Source organism: Equus przewalskii, chromosome 19 (assembly GCF_037783145.1).
Source record: "Equus przewalskii isolate Varuska chromosome 19, EquPr2, whole genome shotgun sequence".
NCBI lineage: Eukaryota > Metazoa > Chordata > Mammalia > Perissodactyla > Equidae > Equus > Equus przewalskii.
Genome location: NC_091849.1, coordinates 42,894,995 through 42,916,052, shown reverse-complemented (window position 1 = coordinate 42,916,052; position 21,058 = coordinate 42,894,995). Strand labels below are relative to the sequence as shown.

The window sequence follows — 21,058 nt, the reverse complement described above, 5'->3', positions numbered from 1 at the left end:
ACAAGCAAATCTATGATGAAAGATAGGAACAAACCAAGCAAACCACCGCGGACATATTTCTGAAGAGTGACACCTCCTCAAGAAGAGCCTCAGGCAGGTCCTTCAGGAGGTGTTCCTGAAGAAGACATCGTTATCATAGGAGATGACAGCCTCATGCATGTTATTGACCCAGAAGACCTTCCAGTGGGACAAGATGTGGAGGTGGAAGACAGTGATATTGACGATCCTGACCCTGTGTAGGGATATGTGTTTGTGTCTTAGTTTTTAACAAGAAAGATTAAAAAGTAAAAAAAATTTTCAATTTCTTAAATAGAAAAAAGCTTATAGAGTAAGGATATAAAGAAAAAATATTTTTGTAAAGCTGTACAATGTGTTTGTGTTTTAAGCTACGCGTTATTACAAAAGAGTCAAAAAGTTTTAAAAATTTAAAAGTTTATAAAGTAAAAAAGTTACAGTAAGCTAAGGCTAATTTATCACTGAAGAAAAAAAGATATTTTTTATAAATTTAGTATAACCTAAGTGTATAGTATTTATAAAGTCTACAGTAGCATACAGTAATGTCCTAGGCCTTCACATCCACTCACCAATCACTCACTGACTCACGCAGAGCAACTTCCATCCTGCAAGCTCCATTCACGGTAAGTGCCCTATACAAGTATATCATTTTTTATCTTTTATACTACATTTTTATTGTACCTTCTCTATGTTTAGACATGTTTAGATACACAAATATTTAAATTGGGTTACAATTGCCTACAGTATTCAGTACAGTAACATGCTGTACAGGTTTGTAGCCTAGGAGCAACAGACCATATCATAAAGGGTAGGTGTGTAGTAGGCTATACTATCCAGGTTTAAGCACACTCTATGATATTCACACAATGACAAAATCACCTAATGACGCCATTCTCAGAATGTATCCCTGTCATCAAGCAATGCATGACTGTAAATGGTGCTGGGTCAGTTAAATATCACTATGGAGAAAAAAAAAGAATCTTAATGCCAATCTCAGACCACATAATGAAACCACTCCAAATAAATTTTAGATCTAATGTGAAAGGTAAAACAATAAAGGTTTTGGAAGAAAGCATAGGAGAAGTTCTTCATGACGTTGAAGAAGAAAAATAATTTAAATGAGAAACCAAAAATGCCAACCATAAAGGAAAAAACCCTGACAAATTACACTATATTAAAAATTAAAGGGGCCAGCCCAGTGGTGCAGCGGTTAAGTTTGCACGTTCCACTTTGGCAGCCCAGTGTTCACCAGTTTGGATCCCGGGTGTGGACCTACACACCTCTTGTCAAGCCATGCTGTAGCAGGTGTCCTACATATAAAGTAGAGGAAGATGGGCATGAATGTTAGCTCAGGGCCAGTCTTCCTAAGCAAAAAAGAGGAGGATTGGCAGCAGATGTTAGCTCAGGGCTAATCTTCCTCAAAAAAACCCCCACAAAAGTTAAAAATACTTTTCATCAAAAAATATACTATAGAAGAATGAAAAGGCAACCCATAGAGAGGGAGATGATATTTGCAATACATACATCCAACAAAGAACAAGTATCCAAAATATATAAGTAACTTCTACAAATCAATGAGAAAAAGACAGGCAACCCAACATAAAATGACGCAAAGACTTGAACAGACATTTTACAAAAGAAAATATCTAAATGGCTTATAAACATGAAAAGTGATTCATCTTCATTAGGCATCAGAGAAAAATGAATTAAATACACAATGCGATCCTATCCCATAATCACCAGAATGGCCAAGATGAAAAATACAAAAAAATATCAAATACTGAAAAGGATGTGGAGCAACCAGAACTCTTATACACAGCTCATACCAGAATAAACTGTACAAGTGCTTTGGAAAACGGTTTGGGAGTATCTGCTAAAGCTGAGTACATACTCTATAACCCAACGTTCTACTTCTAGATATATTCCTGAGAGAAATTTGTTCTTGTGTTCACCAAAATCATATAGAAGAATGTTCATCACAGCAGTATTTGTAAGAGTCCCAACTGGGAAGTATTCAAATCTTATCAACAAAAAAAAGGATAAATAAATTGTGGTATAATGACAGAGAAACATTATTCCACAATGAGAATGAATAAATGACAACCATATATAACAATATGGGTGAATCTCACAAACATGATGTTGATGAACAGATGAAAGCAGACGCAGAAGAGTACAAGCCATATAAGATTCTAATAAAGTTCAAATGCAGGAAAAAGTAATTTATGGTGCAAAAAGTCAGGACAATGATTACCTTTGGCGTGGGGTAGTATCTGGAAGGAGACACCAGAGAGGGTTCTAGAGTGCTAGTACTGTTCTACTTCTTGTTGTTGTATGCTCCCTTTGTGAAAATTCATCAAGCTGTACACTGATCATTTGTGTATTTTCTTATATAGGTTAGTCTTTTAAGAAAAATTTTTTAAGCCTAGTTTCCTGAGCAAAATCTGGTCTCACAGAATTGTTTTTTCATGTAGGAACAAATAATAAATGGATTTAGAAAAATAATATACTACAAAGCAAAGAACATGTACAGTATTATTTCATTTTGCTAATTGCAAATCATGCTTATCTCTGGATTATGGATGATATTTATTTTCTTTTTACTTTATGTATTGTTTCATTTTTCTACAATGATCACATGTAACTTATTGCAGAAAATACAAGTTGCTTTTTAAAATGAAATTTGATTATGATAAGTTAGGATAAGATAATGAGAGGAGGGCTAGCACTGGAATATTCAGCTCATTATGTCCAAAAGAAGCTCTGGGTGGGGCTCTGTTACTGCCCTGGTCCCTACCAGATCCCCAGAAGTTGAGGACTTGTAAAGAAATAAGGGATGTGGTACAAGCAGCAAGGACTCGAGGTCATCTGTACAGATGGAAGGTGGGACCTATAGAGAGAGCCAAGGCTTTCCTGATCCTGGCCAGGATACCTAGACCTATACCCTGCCAAAACCTTCTGTTCCACTCCTAACCCATGTGTCCGTTTCACCCACCTAGATTGACCTTTCTCTCAAGTTTCCCCTTGCCGGGATCTGCCTTTGCTGAACGCAAAGTTTAAAGGTACCCCAACATCGCATTTCCCCTCCTCTCCTTGTCTATGGTGATGCCACTCAACGTTCCCATGCAGCAGCTGCTCTGCATCCTAGTCCACCAGAGTGGCAGTCCCAACTGGAAGATGGGCTCCTTCCCCTCCCCTTCATGGGGGAACATGCTGTGCCATTTAATAAGCCTGACTTTCCCATTTACGAATCAGAGTAGCATAATTAGAAAATCTCCCTCCAGATTTATTGTGGAGGGTGGGAAAGAATATCCTAACCACCAAATGGAAGAATTGAGCTGTGAATGGCTTTCTTTCTTATGTAGGCCCAGGGGAACATCCTATATGTTCTGTGAATCCAAAAGAGGGAAAATTGGGCAGTTGTGTTTTCTTTGTGGTACTATAAGCTTCCTTACTAGGCAAGTACGTCAAACTTCTGAAAAGTTTGGCCCTGGCACAAGTGCCATCTCAGTAATTGCCCTATTAATTAGTTTATGTTTATTGAGCACTTATGTTTTATCTCATTTAATCTTCACAACAACCCTATAAAATAGGTTCTACTCATTCATACAAGTATACATTGCACTCTTATTACGTGTCAAGCACTGTGCTAAGCACTTGGCATATGAGAGTCAACAAAAAACAATGTCCCTGCCTTCATGGAGCTTACAGTCTGGTGGGGAGACACATATATAAACGTAAAGCTGCAATTATGCCAAGCACTAAAATGGAGAGGTATCTGGTGCTGAGAACCAGTAACAGGGAGGTTTTTAAGGAAGACTCCTCTGTTGAAGTGAAGTTTGAGCTGAGCTCTGAGTAATACTAGGAGTTTACCATGTAGCCAAAGAGCAGGCGGAGGCAATAGCTTGCCAAAGACCCTGGAGCCAAAAGGAAGTGCTAAGTATGAGCCTGAAATACGGGGGGGGGGGGGGGGAGGGAAATATTAATTCTATCCCACGTCTGCCTGATACCTGATGCTCCAGAACCAGAATTCCTAACCATTTCAACCTCTCCGTACGTAGGTCCGTACCGAGCTTGTGGCCTAGGTGCAGCCACAAGAAGCTGAAAACCCACATCTGACTTGCAGAGAAGAAAAAGCTTTAAAGAAGTAGAGAAAGCGCACGCGATTTTACGGAGCAGCCAGTCAGGGAAAGAAAGCGACCTTGGAGATTTCGAGGACTGGCAGACAGGAGCTAGAAGGCCTCCCCTAAACCCTTGGAATGTAGCATAAGCTTGACACAGAGACCTCTCCCCCTAGGCCAAAGCCAGAGAGTTGAGAAAACAAAAGCAACACGAGTAACGGAGCAGCAACCTCAAAAGCTGCCCAGTTCCTGCCCACCACTGCGGCTGCGCGCAGGCCGTTCCGGAAGCGGAAGTGCATAAGAGGTCAGCGTTGGTTTTCAAGATGGCGGCGCTCAATGTGTTGGTCACGGGCTGTGGGCGGCTGTTCCGAGGGCTCGTGGGACTCCCGGCCGCTAACGGCTGGGCTCGGCCTGCAGCTCGCGGGTTCAGGGAAGGTGAGTACTGGGTCCCAGATACCTCCCAAGGTTGAGGAGAAGAGCGGCAGAGGTTGCTTCCTCCAGCCCCTGTGCTCCCCTCCTTCCCTTTCCTTCGCGCGGTTCCGAGACGACGGAGATGCCGGCGCTCCGGGGCTGCTTGAAAGCCCCTTCCAGCTCCTGATTGCTGTTATCTTGACTCCCGACCCCTCGTGAATGTCCTGACGGGCAGGGAGACGGGGAGAGGACGGAGAGAAGGACGTGCTTCCTTAGCAAGGACAGAAAAGAAACCTGTCCCAGGGTTCAGGAAAGTTTTCGGTAAGGGTCTGCAGGTTAATTCTCCCTTCTGTGTTCTCCGAACCGCCGCCTCCTTCTTTAAAGAATTCCTGGGCCATGAGGGAAGGACATCTGGATACCCTCCCAAGGCTTCCTTTTCCAGTTTCTCCTCTGAACATGCTGTGATCTGACGGCGGCTTTTTCTACCCGGGCCGCTAGTTTCCCTGAGAGGTGGAAGCCAAGGTGGAAAGGCCTTTGAACAGCTGAAACAGAGGCAAATGCCAGATGGTGGTTCTGCTTTTCGTCAGTCTTAAGTCTGGAAAGGCAGCCTGATTCTAGCATTGAACTGAGAGCTTACTGAAGGCCGAGTGCTATACTTCAAGCTGTGAAGGGATTCTGGATAAAGAGAAAATATGGCCCTTTTCCTGAGAAGTTTGGTTCTAAAGAGATTGTACCTATACGCTGCAATAAATACGAGTTAGGTACAGTAGTCCCCCCTTATCTGAGCGGGTACGTTCCAAGACCCCCAGTGCATGCCTGAAACCGTGGATAGTACTGAACCATATATATATATGAACTATGTTTTTTTCTAAACATACATATCTACGATAAAGTTTAATTTACAAATTAGGCACAGTAAGAGATTAACAACAATAACTTATAAAGTAGAACAATTATAACAATACACTGTAATAAAAGTTACTATAGATCTTAGCAACCTCAGCAGATGATTTTTTTCGTCAAGAATTTTCACTTTTTCACTTAAAGCATTTTAAAGCTTTTCATAGGCATGTCTGAATTGCCAGCATCACTACTCTTGTGCATTATTAAGTAAAATAAGGGTTACTTGAACACAAGCACTGCGATACACAACAGTCCATAGGATAACCATGTCTACTAAGTGACTGATAGGAGGGTAGCCTATACAGCCTGGGTGGGATGGACAAAAGGATGATGCACAAATCAAGTAGGACAGCGAGAGATTTCATCACACTACTCACAATGGTGGGAAATTTAAAACTTATGAATTTTTTGTTTCTGGGATTTTCCATTTAATATTTTCAGACCGTGGTTGACCATGAGTAACTGAAACCATGGAAAGTGAAACCATGGATAAGGGGGGACTACTGTATTTACATGAGGAAGTACAAGGAGATTTGGTTAACAGAAACAGGAACCCAATTGGAAGTTTTTATAAGGGGTTGTAGGGATGTGTCTTGAACAGGCTTATAAAAGGATGGAATATGGCAGAGAATGAAAAGGTCTTTCAGGACATAGCCTTCCTTTGTACACTGCTGGAAGCAGGAAAGCATGAGTGATGTGCAACAGAAGTGATGTGGTTTTGTTTTTTTAAGATTCTGGCATAGTATTGACCAGCGTGTCCTTTAAAGCTGAGACATATCCAGAGGAAAAGAGTGACCATTGTGTCAGAGGGAGCAGAAAAGTCCAAAAAGAAGAGCCTGATGAAGAGACATTGGGTTTGTCTTAGAAGAGATCTCCTTTTTTAGCTTTCAAACAGCAATTTCAATACAATGGCAGACAAGGAGCTTACTTTGGGGAAATCAAAGAGATAGTTCATGAAGAAACGGAAATAGCAGGTATTTGTGAAGAATTTAGCTATGAAGGGAAGATGGAACATTTGCTAGAAAGAACAACAAAATCCAGATACTGTCTGGTTAACATTAGATAAACTAATCCATTAATAAAGAAAGACACCAAAGAGATCATGCTGATGATAGAAGGGTTTTGGATAAGATGTTTCATCTATTCCCGTGCTGCAAATTAAGCATATGCCCATAACAATTTTGAGGGTGTCTGCCAAGTGTCAAACACTAATAGCTGAATTTTACATATCCTCTATGAAATTCAAAGTTGAAAACAGTTCTTTGCTATGTTCCCAGAGGATAGGCAAGACGAATAGTTTTGGTTTTTAACAAAGGAATATTCGAGATTCAAATTTTTTCAGTTGGAGAGTTTGTAAAATGATGGACTATGTAATCTGAAGTCCACCTCTCTGTCAATACTTGGGTTGAGGGCCCTTTTTTGTTACTCACTCTCAGACCTAACAGCTAAATAACTGAATTGATGTAGTCGTACATGAAGGCACTACCATATTCAGTCTTCTTCTTGAGAACCACCTGTCTGCAAAGCCTCTAAATGAAAAAACTTTCTCTTGGTATTCTACCCGTTACGTATAAGGCATAAAGCTAATTTGGGCTGGTCCCAGCTGGTGTATTTGACACCCAAACAATATTGTACACATAGAATTTTAAAGTTATGGGAAGGAAGCTGGGTGTCTTGCTGAAAATATTCAAGCATGGTACTTTGCAACGTATCAGGTAGTACTACTTTATTTTAGTCAGAGTTCATAAGCACATGGCACCAGTACTCCTGCCGGTAGAGACCCTCAGTCTAAAGCAGTGGTTCTCAATTGGGGGCACTTCTGTATCCCAGGGAAGCAGAATATTTGGCAACATCTAGAGGCATTTTTGGTTTTCACAACTGGTACTCCTGGCATCTGGTGGATAGAGGCCAGGGATGCTTCTAAACATCTTAAGAGTGCACAGGACAGCTCCCCACAGCAAAGAACCACCTAACTCAGAATGTCAGTCGTATTGCTGTTGAGAAAGCCAGGTCTAAAGTTTGACAAGAGGGACGCACAAAGCCAAAAAAGATTATTATGGAAGAAGCAAGACTGAAGGATGACAAAAATGGAAACCGTAGTTTACTGAGTGGCTGCTGCAAGCACTGCTAGGTTTTCCCACATTTATTCAGTCTTCTCAACAATCCTGAAATCCTTTCTGACATTTTTACAAATGAAGAGATCTGATCCAGAGGGGTTCAGTAGCTGCTCAGCACCACACAGCTAGTAAGTTGTGGAGTTGGAAGTAGAGCCGGCATTCTTTCCTCTCCACCAGTAACATCACCTTGGTACTCCACGGCAGGGTTTCCCAGGTCCCTCCCTTCCCTGAAAGTTCTCATCAGTTAATTTACTGAAGACCATTTAGTGTTTTTATGGTTGACCCCGCCAGGCTTAGCAAAGGTTGTCATAGAGCTCATTCCTGCCTTATCACTTGTAGAGCGCTTATGAAGGAAATGTATTTAAAACAAGAAAAATGAACACTTATAACTCTGAATTAACAGTAATGGTCTGTCAGACGCTCAGAGCAGAGTATGTTGAAATGAGTAAGGCTGAAGGGGATTCTCCTTATCTTTTCCAGTTAGCTAAGAAGGCTTTCTGGAGGACCTAACATTTCAGACAGGGATGTGCCCAGCAGGGTGGGCAGCCCTGTAGCTAAAAACTTTGAGAGAGGAGTGGGCGAGTTGGGGGCTTTAAAGAATTCAAAGGACTTATAGTCCAGAGTACCTTGCTACTGGAAAGAGATTTTTGTGCAGCAATAAGACCTCATTCTGAAGCTAGAGCAGAGGACATTCTCTCAGGGTCCAAGGGCAAAGAAGGGAGTGGGTGAAAGAGAATCAGAAACCTTTAGTGGTAGAATTAAAGATGAGCAAAAGGGAGCAGTGCTTGAGGGAGGAAAGAGTTTGAGAAAAGTAGTCAATGGCTGGAAGTGTGGGCACACATCTCAGACACATACTCAACTCCCTGACCCTACATAAGACTGTTAGTGCCACCTTTTAGCCATCTTACCTTTTGTTTACTCCACTCCTTCACACTCTGTGTGGGACTTGGTTTCCATGGATCTTTTCCAAGAAGGACCTTGGTCCCTGGGCACTTCCTGCAGCAGCGCCCTCCGCTCTTCCTCATTCATCTTTCCTCACTTCCTCCTTTACTAAACAGTTGGGTCTTTATACTGCTGCAGTTCACTGTGTCTGTGTTTCTGTGGCCATCGAGGTCTTTTTGCGTTCACTGCAATTTTACCGCAATGCTGTTTGCTCTAGACTATTACAACTCAGTTATCTTGGACTCCATCCTAGGTGAGTATTTACTGAAGTACTCAAAGGACCTCTTTACGAGGCATGGACTTTATTATAGTAAAGTTCCCGTCCTTGGTTTAGTTCCCTTTTCTCCTCTAGAGTAAAGACTGTTCCCATTCTGTGTAACTCTCTGCAGTAGGTGGAGCTGGGCTGTACACTCCACGGGTGCTCTGCAGATGTGTTGTCTCATGTGGGACAGATTATTTGATATGTATGAGAAGTGCCTGTCTTAGAAGATTTGGGCCCTTTATTCTAGTTTAGGAAACTGCTTCATATCTGTCCTTAGTATACTTGATATAGCCATATCTCAGAACACAAGGATGATTCTGTTTCTAAACGAGTTTTCTGTTCGTGCCTAAGTCTCTTATTCCAACTTTTCTTAGCCACCCCCTTCTCTTGAATGGAGAGGAGGCCAGGGACGAAATGGATCTCAGGGTTTGTTTGGTTTTGACATGTTTTTGTATGCACACTGAAAATCAATGCTATTTTGATTCCTATCTCCTGTTTTCAGAGGCTTAAAATCTGCTTGGGCCTCTTCAGGCTCCAGCCAGGCCTTTTGCCTCTGCACTGAGACACCGCCCTGATCAATCTCAATCTCCTATGAGTTCTCAGGTCATTCCTTCTGGTTGACAAATTGTCTCTATTAGATAAGCATCTGCCTATTGTTTTACCCATTGGCTTATAGTAAGATGATTCACTGGCGCAGAGTTGCTGTGTGGGGAGCTTGTGAACAGTGGAGCTTGCCACAGGCTTTGATCTCTTTTCCAGGGGCCAGCGGGATGACTTCAGGGTTTGGTTCTTTGCCGGGAGTGATGTGTGTTTTGTTAGACTTGTTTACCTCATGGTTAGGACCCAAGTGCCTCCACGGAGAGAGGAACCACATGTTTATCCGCGTTGTGTTTCAGGGCATTGTTCTTGTGCTGACTCGAGTGGTACCGGAATGTGTCTCTCCTTTTGTTTCCTATCTGGGATTCTTAAAAACTGACTCCCAGCCTGTGCTCAGATTTGGTCCCCCGTCCCTCTCCCATCTTGGTTTGTGTAAATTTGCAAAGTTTCCGGGGTGCCTGGAAACCCGGCTGGGCTGGGGCTCCCTTCTGCTCCCCCATGTTTGTAGGTTGACACGTCACAGTGCCTGTCCCCCTGCAGCTGTGCTGGCCTCCAGACTGAACACCAGGTTGAGCCTCACCCACATCCCGTTTGGGCTGGTCTCTGTTCTGTACAAGTAGATCCGTGTGTGGGGTGACGCATTTTCCTTTACAGGGAGAAACCTCGTTTGTCTTTGAATTGATTAGTGACTGCAGTTCTCTGGAGAAAGCCTCAGGGCCTTTCTGGCCATTGTTACTCCTTCGTGTGTCTGGAGTTGGACATTGAGGGGCTCTTGGGCTGGTTGTTTTGGAGTAATGAGTCTTTATGAATGGCCTTGCCCAGAAAACAAATGAGGGACAATTCTAGGCAGTCTGTGTCCAATTAGGTGTCGGTCACAGAGCTCAGTAATCCCAGATGCTGCCGTGGGCCTCTGGTTGGGTTCGAATTGCCTCACTGTTTTCTTTAGACGTTCTCGTTCTCTCTTTTTATTGTTTATTTTTTATTGCAAAAGCACTACATGTTTATTTTAGCAGCTTTCGAAAATTACAGTTAGACATAATGAACAAACTGAAATCACCTCCTGCCCTACGAGAAGAAAATAGTGTTACCATTTAGGGGAGCCCCCTGAAGGCCATGTCTACCTGTATGTATGCTAATGGACATGTTCTAGGGAGAGGTCCAGAACTCTCACTAGATGCCCACAATTAAGAACCTTAGGCTCTTTCTAATCTGTACTACTTCTTGCCTTGGCTGGAGCTGAGTGAAACTCATTGTGGTGGCCAAGCTGCTATTAAAATATGGTTTTAGTATTTGGAGAGACAGTTTGCAGCCTAGCTGTGTGGGCCAAAGTTTTCAGTTACAATAATTAGCAGTCAGAAGGGGACCATGACAAGTATTTTGCTCCCCAAATGCTAGCTAGCATTTATTGAGCATCTGCTGTGTGCCAGTTCCTATGCTAACAGCTATTGCTTCTCTCTTTCTAAAGAAACTGAGAGAACAAGGGAGAATCTCTAAGAACTTTCTATTTGATTATATTTGCCAAATGTGGGCTGTTAGCTTAGTTCTTCCTTTGAATACTGTTGAAGTTGTTATTCTGCATCCTGGTTAAGTGAGATAGGAAATAGATACAGCCTGATGGATGTGTGCCACTTACTGTCTTGCCCTGAAGTTCCCTTCCCCTCAGACCTAAATTGGCAAAGAGCTGAGGGAGTCTATCTTGGCTTGGAGTTGTAGTACTCTCCTTAAGTTCTGCCTGGACCTAATATCCATAGCCCCCGTATCTCTTCTATCACCCGTCTCCAATGTAGGTAACAAAATGCAACCCTGCAGGGAGAGGAGAGGAGAAAAGAGGGTGTAACTCTCACAGCTGTCCTCTCAGCTTTAACACAGGCCCTCAGGATGAGTTTTAGGAGTGAACGTGTCTCGTTGCTTATCCACTGTGGGGCTCCTGGAGCAGTGTTAGTTCAGTGCTGTATTTTAGACTGCAGACTCTTCAAGGTCAGAAACTATGTTTGTCTGATTCTCTTCATGAAAGACACATGCAGTGGTTGCTTTTGGAGGTCTTTGAGATGCTGCTGCCCTCCACCCCCAACTCTTAGGTCATTGCTGCTGGCCATGGTAGGGCAGGATCTTGCCAATTCCCTTGGATAGAACCACGATGAATCTCGGCTTAAAAAGACAAAAAGAGTGTGGAGACCCTTAATCCCAAACAGATGATATTTAAGCATCTGGGCTTGCCCCCACCCAGCCTCGAGGGCATGGAGCCTGGGCACTTGGAGGTAAACCCTGCATGCTTTCTCTTCCAGGTGGGAACCATGGGAGAGTGCGGACTGAAGGCTCCATTTTTCTGCATGTGTAGAATTTAAACTGTTATTTGAAACTCCCTGTTCCTTATTAAATGGCTGACCTAATTTTTCCCCTTTATCTCTGCAGTGGTGGAGATCCAAGAAGGGAAGACGACTATAGTGAGTATCATCGAGTTGGCCACTTAGAACCTCTTTAAGGCTTGGAGCTGCCTGGCTGCTGCTCTGAGAGAGGGAGGCCCGAACTGGACTCCTGGCTCCAGGATCAGCTCCTCTGTGACCAAATCCCACAGTCTGCTCTTTTCAAGCTGCGTGCTGTAGTGTGGTTAATCAGGAACAGTCGCTGTGCCTGGACTGAGACATCTGTTATTTGATTAAAGTGGCCTTTTGTATGACACAGTCTCAGAGGTCTTTGCTGATATGTTCTCTGGCGGATGATAAATCACTTTCCCAAAGGGGAAACTAAGGCAGTGGCAGGACTGGAGGCCAGACTGAGTTGACCCAGGACCAGGAGCCTGGATCTCAGTTCCTTTCCTTTCTTCTAGAACGACTGAGCTACTTCTTAAATGATGCAGTTTAAAAGGTGACACTCTCTGGGCCCTGGGCTCACTAGCTGGTGCCCTAGCTTGTCTGTTGGTAAGAAAGCTAGAACGATTCTTCATCCACCCACTCCCCCCTTTCTCTCATTGGGCCCATGTCACCTCCCCTCCTCAGAGAGTCATGGGACCCAGATTATCCTATAATCCCTAAAAGACAATGTTGTTTTCACATGGCCTTCCATGCCTCCAAGAAATCTTCAACCTCCCCAGAGTTCCCAGAAGCCTCTGTAACTTCCATGTCAACCAGGGATTTAACCCTTCTGGCAGCCACCCAAGCTCGGTCCTCCCCAAGGCAGTCTTCTCTCCAGGACAAGCCCTTAGGGTTCCCCCTTTGAGTCTTCCCCAAAATACTCCCTCAGCCTTTTCACTGCGTAGCCTCCAGACAGTTCTTTTAGGGGCCCCTATCCTCACAAGGCACCTTTTTGGGCTCCCTTATTCAAAGCCAAAGCAAGCATTCACCCTATCAACTCCATACTGGTGGAGAGAAACACATCTGGCTTTTGAGTGTGAAGGTTTTTCATATGGGGTGTGAATTGCTATTTGTAGAATGTACATGGAGACACTGGGGCACTGTGAGGGCCCTTGGGGGAGGGAAGCCCATCCATGCCTGGAGAGGCGCGGTCATGGCTGACTTTGTGTATGGCTCACTCTAGGGTCTCACTTTCTTCATCTATAAAATAAGATCGTGATGCCTCCCTCACTAGGTTGTGGGGGTTAAATGAGATGATACATGTGAACTGTTATTAGCACAGAGCCAGGCATATAACGGGGAGTCAGTAAAATGTTAGCTTTCTCCCCCAGGCCCAATTTAACCCTCTCCCAAGGCCTACCAAGCACCTACATACTTTCCCTAACCCACTTCTCCATTTCTGGTGCTGCTGTGGTAGTCTTGGCAGAAACGTAGGCAGTGATGCCCTGCACAGCCAAGCATTGCTTCCAGCCCCCTCTCCCTTTTGCTAGTTCTCCCCCAGGGGACAGTGCTGCTTCCCTCCCAAAGCCTCTCAGACCTGGCCCAACCTCACTCTCATAATCCATGGCCTCAATCAGCAAGGCTTTCTACACTCCCCTCTTGCGATTGGAGCTGACTCCCACATCATTAGTCTATTGCACTTAGTAATTCCAAGGCTGTGTCACAGGACACAGCAGCAGTGGTGGAGATCATTTCACATGTGGCCTTGGCAGGGTTTGAAAGGTGGAATCCAAAATGATAAAAGCGAGGAGGATGACAGGGGAATGTATCCTCTCAACTCTGTTTTAAAAGAGAAGCAGGAGGAGTGCACACAGATATCTGCTTGTATAGGGTAACCAGGGTTTCTCAGCCTCGGCACCACTGGCATTCCGGGCTGGCTAATTCTTTGTTGTGGAGGCTGTCCTGTTCATTATAGGATGGTTAGTAGCTTCTCTGCTAGATACCAGTAGCACGCTACCCCCAGTTATGCCGATCAGAAATGTCTCAGACATTGTCCAGTGTCCCCTGGGGAAAAAAATCATGGCTGGTTGAGAACCACTGACATAGACTTACCTCTGTAAGATAAAGCTGGAAACTGCAGTTTCTTCTGAGAAGGGGATGGGATGGGAGGGAGACTTCCCTGTGCAGTTTGAAACTTTTTACCATGTGCATTACTTTCTCCCAAAGCTAGGAGAGGAAAGCATAATGTTCTGGTGTTGTGCTTTTTGTGAGGAAGGTAAGGTAGCATTCAGAAGATACAGCAAACCTTGCCCTTTTGCCACCAACATTAAGCTCGGTTTCCACTACCCTTGCAGGCTACCAAACCACATCTCTGGTCACCCCATGGTCTAATATACAGCTGCTGCAGAACCACCACAATTCAGCCAGAGAGACCTTTTAGCTACTCCCATAAGACCCCAGAGATGAACTTTCACTAGCATTCCCACTGTTTGGGGGGCTACTCAAGGATCAGAGAGAGGGTCCATGTGGCCCGCTCCCTTACTGGCTCTCTTTCCCTGCCTCCTAGATTGAAGGCCGTATCACAGAGACTCCCCAGGAAAGTCCACTGCCCCCTAACCCCTCGGGCCAGTGCCCCATCTGCCGGTGGAACCTGAAGCACAAGTATGGCTATGAGGTGAGTCTGTGTGCAATTCACCAGCTCTGAGTGTCCCAGAGGTCATATTTCCTGGTCAACTTAAGCAGCATCTCCCCCTGAGGCCATTGTTACATCTTATGGAGCCACCAAAGACTGAGCATTTTGTTCAGTGCCTCTTAACCCTGACTGCACATTAGAATCACGAGGAAGCTTTTAAAAAAATGCTCAGGCCCCACCCACAGACACCAATTCAGTTGGCCTTGGGTGGAGCCTGGCTGTCATTAGTTTTTAAAGCTCCCCAGGTGATTCTAATGTGCAGCCAGGGTTGAGAGTCACCGACTTAGTTCATGGTCTGTGTGCGTGGGATTCAGACCACCAGGGCCCTGTGACCCACTCTTGCAGTGTTGTGTTCCCCAGGGGAGGAATCAGGATCTGGGTTTGGCTTTCCTCCTTTTATAACGAGGGTCTGTTTGGAGTCTTCACTGTGATCTGGGGACACATTACTGTGTCTTTCCATCTTGGAACTACAAAGACTCCTGTTTGCTCTAGCTCTTCTGGAGCCATTGTTTCCGCAGAAAGATGATGATAGTAACAATGATAGGTACCCTGCACTGAGTGCGGGCTCTGTGTCAGGCCCTGTTGGAAGCATTTACATGTCTTCATTCACTTAGTGTTCAAAATATCCCTATGAATTAGGTACTTTTTTCATCCTTGTTCTACAAATGAGACATCTTGAGGCATGGAGAAGTTAATGAACTTGCCTCAGATCACCCAGCTAGCAGGTATCAGAGCTGGGATACAAACTCTGGGGACACAAACCAGGCAGAGCCTACGATGCCAACTACTACTCGACATCCTCCCTCGAAATGGGGAGGACCTGGGGGAAAAGACATACTTGTCTTTCAGAGTTCTATTGGTGACATTAAGTGCCCTATTTTTAGGTTTCAGGTGATTCAGGCTCTGGGCGAATTTGACCTGCAAGTTGTCCCTGTGCCCCTCTGTGGAATGGGATGACTAAGGGCAGAGATCCCGGTCAGGTGGTAAGAGCAGGAGAGGCCACATGCCCATGGGATCTGAACAGAATGACCCAACTAATCTCATGGGCCAGGAGCCTTGGCTTCAGGCCACCCTGGGATGGGGGCGGCGGGTTCTTTTGCCCTGCCCCGGGCCCTTCTGCTGATGGCCTCCCAGAGTAACAAGAAGCTTGCAGGCCACAGGGCAGTGTTCACAGCTTCTTGTGACATGGAAGTTAGTGGGGTCGTGGGCATACTTGGAATCCCAGCTGTAAATGGGGAGGTGAACCCACACCTGGCCAACCACTATGGGGCACTCTTCCTACCAGCCATTTCCAGGAAATGGACTTGGCTCTGTTTATCCAGCAGAAGAAATCCAATCCCCTCCGAGGTAAAGGCTAAAGTTGTTTTCTTTTACCCCCTCCACACGGGACACCACTAGCTTGAGCTGCACACGGCCGTGAGCTCGCTTGGCAGCCTACATTGTGGGGGGCTGGGGCTATGAGCTCAGTTTATTAGCCCTGGATAATCCAATCCAAGTTCTTTTCATCAGATTCTGAAGATTACAGCCGTGGGATTGGGGGCCTGGGTCCCTCAGGAACTGTCCAATGATTAAAACAAATCTGCGGTTATACAGCGAGGCGCCTGCCAGGGCAGCAAGTTGGGCTGCGGAACATGACTGCTAAGAATGGCACGTCAGGCCCCTGGGGGTGGGCGGGATGGGGGATGGTGGCTTTTATTTAACCCCCTCAGCCATCCTGTGAGAGATGGGAGGGGAAGTGGTCTCTTGTCTTGATTCTGGCTCTTGCTTATCCTTGTTTCCTTGATTTGTCCAAAGCAGTCTGATGGACCAAAGGAAGCTGGAGAAGCTGGTCACATCTGTCACGGGGGCTTAGAAGATGTGGGATTTAACTTCACAGCCCTGGTCCCTTCCGCCTCAGCTTGTATGCTGCCTAGCACTTCCGAGGAAAGGGCAGAAGGTGGAGGGGAGCTGTCTGTGTGTATTCTAGCCTGTGGCATATAGGCTTTGAGGGCAGAAATGGTATAGGTTTTCCCTCTTGTGTGGAAATATATGACATACCCCCTACCTCACCCGGGGAGAATAACAGACCTTTCGTCACCAGGAATGATACTGCAGGTGCGTGAAAGATAGGTAACACTTCTGAAGAGTTTCTATTCTCTAACCCTGTCTACCAAAAGATTATCTCATGGAGGAGCTAGGAGCTCTTAGGGTTGGTAATGGGGTCAGAAAATCCTACAAAGTTGGGATTTAACTTTTGTTAGGGTGAAGGTAGCAGACCAGTGTGCAAAGCTCTGTGTGGAGGGAGTGGCCTCAGGTCAGTTCCCAAAGGAGACATCAACCTCTTAACTCTGCCAGGCTACGACAGCTTGCCCTGTAGGCCATGCAGCCCTGGCTCCCCAGCATCAACCACCCACTCAGCTGACCCCAGCTCCTGTTTTCCATTTCCACCAGGATGTTCTGCTGCTCAGTCAGTTTATCCGGCCTCACGGAGGCATGCTGCCCCGAAGAATAACAGGCCTATGCCAGGAAGAGCACCGCAAGATTGAGGAGTGTGTGAAGATGGCCCACCGAGCAGGTAGAAGGCTCCCTCAGGGCTGAGAGGGGCAGAGGGCTACAGGCGCCATTCCCCACCCAGCCCGCACCTCCAGTTGCCCCTTGTTCCAGCTCCTCCTGGAAGAGAAATGGACATCCAGAGTCTTCGTTCTATTCATCCCCCAATGCCAGCCTTCCACCCCCTTGGGCTTTCCCTCTGGCCCCCAGTAGCTACAGAGGGAGTGGCAGAAACCATCCCCTTATATGCTCTTCCCTCCACTCAGGTCTGTTACCAAATCACAGGCCTCGGCTTCCTGAAGGATTCATTCCGAAGAGCAAACCCCAACTCAACCGGTAAGCAAATCTGGGTGTCAACACCCTGAGTGTTCTGCAGGCTCTCGGTCCCACTGTATTCCGCTGGGGAAGCTGCTTACTGGAGCTCTTCCCACAGCTCAGGAAAGCTAGAGTGCTCCTTGGCTGTCAGTTCCATCCCTCCAGCTTAAGCACCCACTCTCATCAGTCCCACCGCTGCTGCAGTTGACACTGTGCACACCCCTGTCACCCTCCCCTGCTGGCCGCAACCTCTTTCCCCTGCCCTCCCCAGTAGAGCACTTAGCACAGGGGCAAGGAGGGTAAGACGCTCTGCTGATTGGGCATTAGAATGTGCTAATCCCCTGTTTATGACATCATACAGGGTTACTATGGGAATGTCAGAGTACTTCTACAAACTTTCAGTATCCCAGCACTGGGGTTATTAAAGGGCAAGAGGAGGCCTTAGAATGGGAGGGCTCTCTGGGGTAGGGCCACTGTGTATAGCTATGCAAGTTGTACACTGCAAAACTGCAAGGCAACGTCCATGTAGACTGGATTGTGATTGGTGCTCCCTAGAGTTGTGCAGTTAAAATGCACAGCTGCCCAGGAGGTCCTGAGGTTTTATAGAGGAGGAAAGAAGGCCCCGAAATTCTAGAATCAGTCATTCTGCCTTTCGGCCTAAGCACAGTGGCCCTCTCTGGTATAGGAGCAGACTCCTGTCTAACACTCAGATAGCCATCCTCTTGTGAGTTCCTTTCCCTCCTCCATCTCTGACATTACCACGCTCACATACTCCTGGATCTATATTACCCCCTTTTTGATTGTAGATACAGGTCTGTAAAATTGATTTTGGTGTTTCTTCTTGTTCACGCCTATCAACGGCCCCTCCCTCCTTCAGCCTGTCCAGCTGCTGCTGGAACTGCTCTCTGTAGGGGACCAAAGATGGTTGAAGCAAAGCAAGACGCCCCACCCCCAGCATCCTCCTAGGCTGATCCCCAACAGAACCCAAGCATGGAGGGTGGGAGGCCAGGCATATACCAGCCACGGAGTGCTGGGCTGGGGGTGCAGAGTTAGAGCTGGGTCTTCACTGACGCCTCACCAGCACCCTGGCCCTGTGCCCATCTCCACCTGCACCTCCCACATTGCTGGCTGGGCCATCTGCCAGCAGCCCTAGGGGAACAGGACACATTAACCTCTTCGTGTCTTTCCCAAATGTGCTGTGGACCATTTGGGGGTTGAGCCCACCCCACCCCCAACCCTGACTTGTTAAGAGACAGCAGCAGGCCTAAGGACACAAGCCATCCTGCCCTCAGGCCTTTGAAGCGAGGCCAGACTCCCTCCCGTATATCCGGTGTCCTTTAACGTGATACAGGATTGATGACGTGTTGGGGCTCTTGGGTTGCTAAAGGCCACCCTGGGGGGGAAGGGGAGTCCTGGCTACAAGGGAGGTCGATTCCCTTGCAAGGGACTTTATGATTCCATCCAGAGGTCCTTGAGCTGCCATGTATTGGCCCAGGCTCTGCCGGGGCCCCAGGGGAGCCACGTGTTCCTTCTTCCCCCGCCCCTCAGGAGAGGTAGTAAGGAGCTTGTTCAGGAAAGAACCTTGGTTCTTCCTGGAGCTGGAGTGTTCCCAGAGAGCTGACTGCAGGCCCCCCAGGTGCCGTCTCCTCCACCCCTTGCCCTGCCAGCTAGCTGCTATATGTGGCACAAGCATCACGCCCAGGGCTAGCTGAAGCCCAGCTTCCCTCAGGGCTCTCGAGGGCAGGGGGGAAAGAACAGCTCTAGGGTAGCAGCTCTCAAGTAGCTGGCCAGCCTCAGGATCTCCTGGGGTCCTTGAATCTGTGAGCACTCCTTTCCCATGGCCCACCTGTGAACACGGGGAGATGCTGGCGCAGGGCCTGCCGGGTTCCCCTCCCTTCACCTGTAGGCTTCTGCTGTCCAGCATCACCAACCACAGGAAAAGCAGTCCCTGGGGCCAGCCCACTCCACAGATGACTCCCTGTTGGGGGCACTGACCTCAACAGCACTCCCCTGCCTGTCCACCTACACTTGGAGTGTAGGCCAGTATGTCCTGTGGCTTTTTACTTCCTGTCAGAGCTGTTCCTTGCACAGGGCTGAGAGCAGAAGACCGAGGTCCAGGGGAGGTCAGTTGAAATGTATAAATTAGCAATCATTTTTTACCTAAAAATTTTCAGCCAAAGTTATTAGTTTTTTAAGTAAAAACCCCTCATTTGAGGGTTTCTAGAGGCAGCTGGGTTGAGTGGAGGCAGGGCAGGATCCTGGCCTTTGCCATGGCTGAGCTTTCACGATGAAGGGTGGGCCTCTCTGGACAGGATCCAAGTTTCATTCTGGATGGAGTAAACCCCAATCCCAGCCGGCATGAGCCACTTTTCCAGGAACTGTCAGGGCCCTGGACATCCCCAAAGGAGGCTAAAGGTCTGTGGGCGGCAGCCATCTTTCCCACTCCCCTCCTACTTACAGGAACCCTCCAGGCTAGGTCTGCACCCACGGGCCCTCACCCTTGGCTTCCATCATAGGTTGGGTGATGGGCTGGGGTCCTACAGTAGTTACGGCTGTCCAGGGGAGCTCCCTGAAGGCTGGGATGGCAGAGTGAGCCAAGTGGGGAAGAGGGAAGGATTCCTCCAGGCACTTACATCAACCTCTCCTCTCCCCGTGGCTGAGGCCAAAGAGGAACAATCTGTTGTCTGAGCAGCTTCTTCCTCCGCCTTCTCCCCCATCAAATACACACAGACATTGACAACTCATAAAGATCAAGGGAGTGCATGGCCCTGGGCTGCCTGACCCTGGCCACACACGCTTGCGGCAGCAAGAGCCCAGCCCATGTGTTTACAGCACACTCAGCGGTTGCTCCCAGGAAAAGCCCCTGCTCAAGAAAGGAAATCTGGTGAAAAGATTTGGTTGGCCAACCACAGCTTTGGCCTGAGAAGGCAGAACCCACTCTCCCAGCTCTAGCATGGGCCCTCAGCCCTCACAGCTGCCCCCCATCCTCCCTCCACAGGTACCTGACCCGCTGGTCTCCCCGCTCTGTCAAGCCCATCTACAATAAAGGCCACCGCTGGAACAAGGTGCGCATGGCTGTTGGGTCACCCCTCCTGAAAGACAATGTCTCCTACTCTAGAAGGCCTTTGGTGCTGTACCATTGACTGAGTGGGCTTCCTGGGAACCTCGCCACAGCTCCTCCTGCACTCCCACCCCATGCCACTAGGGCCACCCAGCTCCTCCAACATGAAGGACGTGAGGGGCAGTGGGACCAACTTCAGAGCCCTTGGCCTGCCCAGCAACAGTGCAGTTGGGGGCAGACAGGGCAGTTGGGTCCCTTGGCAGCTGCTATGGTCTCATGACTGGCTTGGGCTGTGCTCAGTGCTGGGGGACAGGATTTTTGCCCAAAGGAATGTCATAAACCAGGCTCATGTAGTCACCCACTGGGTGTGTGTGCTCATTGCTTGGGAAGGGTGTTGGGGGGTGGCAGTGGTTTGAGCCCATTTCAGGCCAGTTACAGAGCTCTTGTGATGGACTACATGAATGTAACTGGAGGGAGTTCGTGGGCCAAACAGGTTCCCATTCTCTTTATTGAAAGCTGTTAGCTCTTCAGCCTGGGGGGCTGCAAGGAGGAGGTGAGTTGGGCTACCTGACCGATGTGCAGCTCTCATCTGAGTGCAGGAGGTTGCCTTCCTCAAAGGGCTTCTGGCTGTCACCTCCCACAGCCATTTCCACCCACCGTCCTCTCTCATTTGCACATTCCAGCCCTCTGCTCCTTGCTTTAGAGCTGGGTCTCCCGGCCCAGTGGTCCTCTCCTCAGAACCTGGACACCAGATGGAGGTGGAGATGAGGGGAAGCAGCAGGAGAAAACAGACCAAATTCAC

General features: G+C 47.2%; 2 protein-coding genes across 6 annotated transcripts in view; one reads left to right on the top strand and one right to left on the bottom strand.

Annotated features, from left to right (window-relative positions):
• The window catches only part of RSPH9 (radial spoke head component 9), an 89,761-nt gene that overhangs the window by 50,899 nt on the left and 17,804 nt on the right, over positions 1–21,058 (bottom strand). For 2 of the 5 annotated variants that reach the window (XM_070584711.1, XM_008515759.2), the window contains exon 6: positions 20,603–21,057. The exons of 1 other annotated variant lie outside the window; for it this stretch is intronic. In XM_070584711.1, the coding sequence (XP_070440812.1) occupies positions 20,603–21,057 (455 nt within the window). Of the gene's footprint in view, positions 1–10,317; positions 11,517–20,602; position 21,058 lie in introns of those variants that run through there. 2 more of the 5 variants (XM_008515763.2, XR_011529766.1) reach the window with 2 other exon arrangements.
• MRPS18A (mitochondrial ribosomal protein S18A) lies at positions 4,031–20,617 on the top strand. The gene is made up of 6 exons (XM_008515768.2): positions 4,031–4,571; positions 11,781–11,812; positions 14,226–14,333; positions 16,782–16,905; positions 17,147–17,216; positions 20,194–20,617. The coding sequence occupies exons 1-6, from the start codon at positions 4,460–4,462 to the stop codon at positions 20,336–20,338; spliced, it is 591 nt and encodes a 196-aa protein (XP_008513990.1). The 5' UTR covers positions 4,031–4,459; the 3' UTR covers positions 20,339–20,617.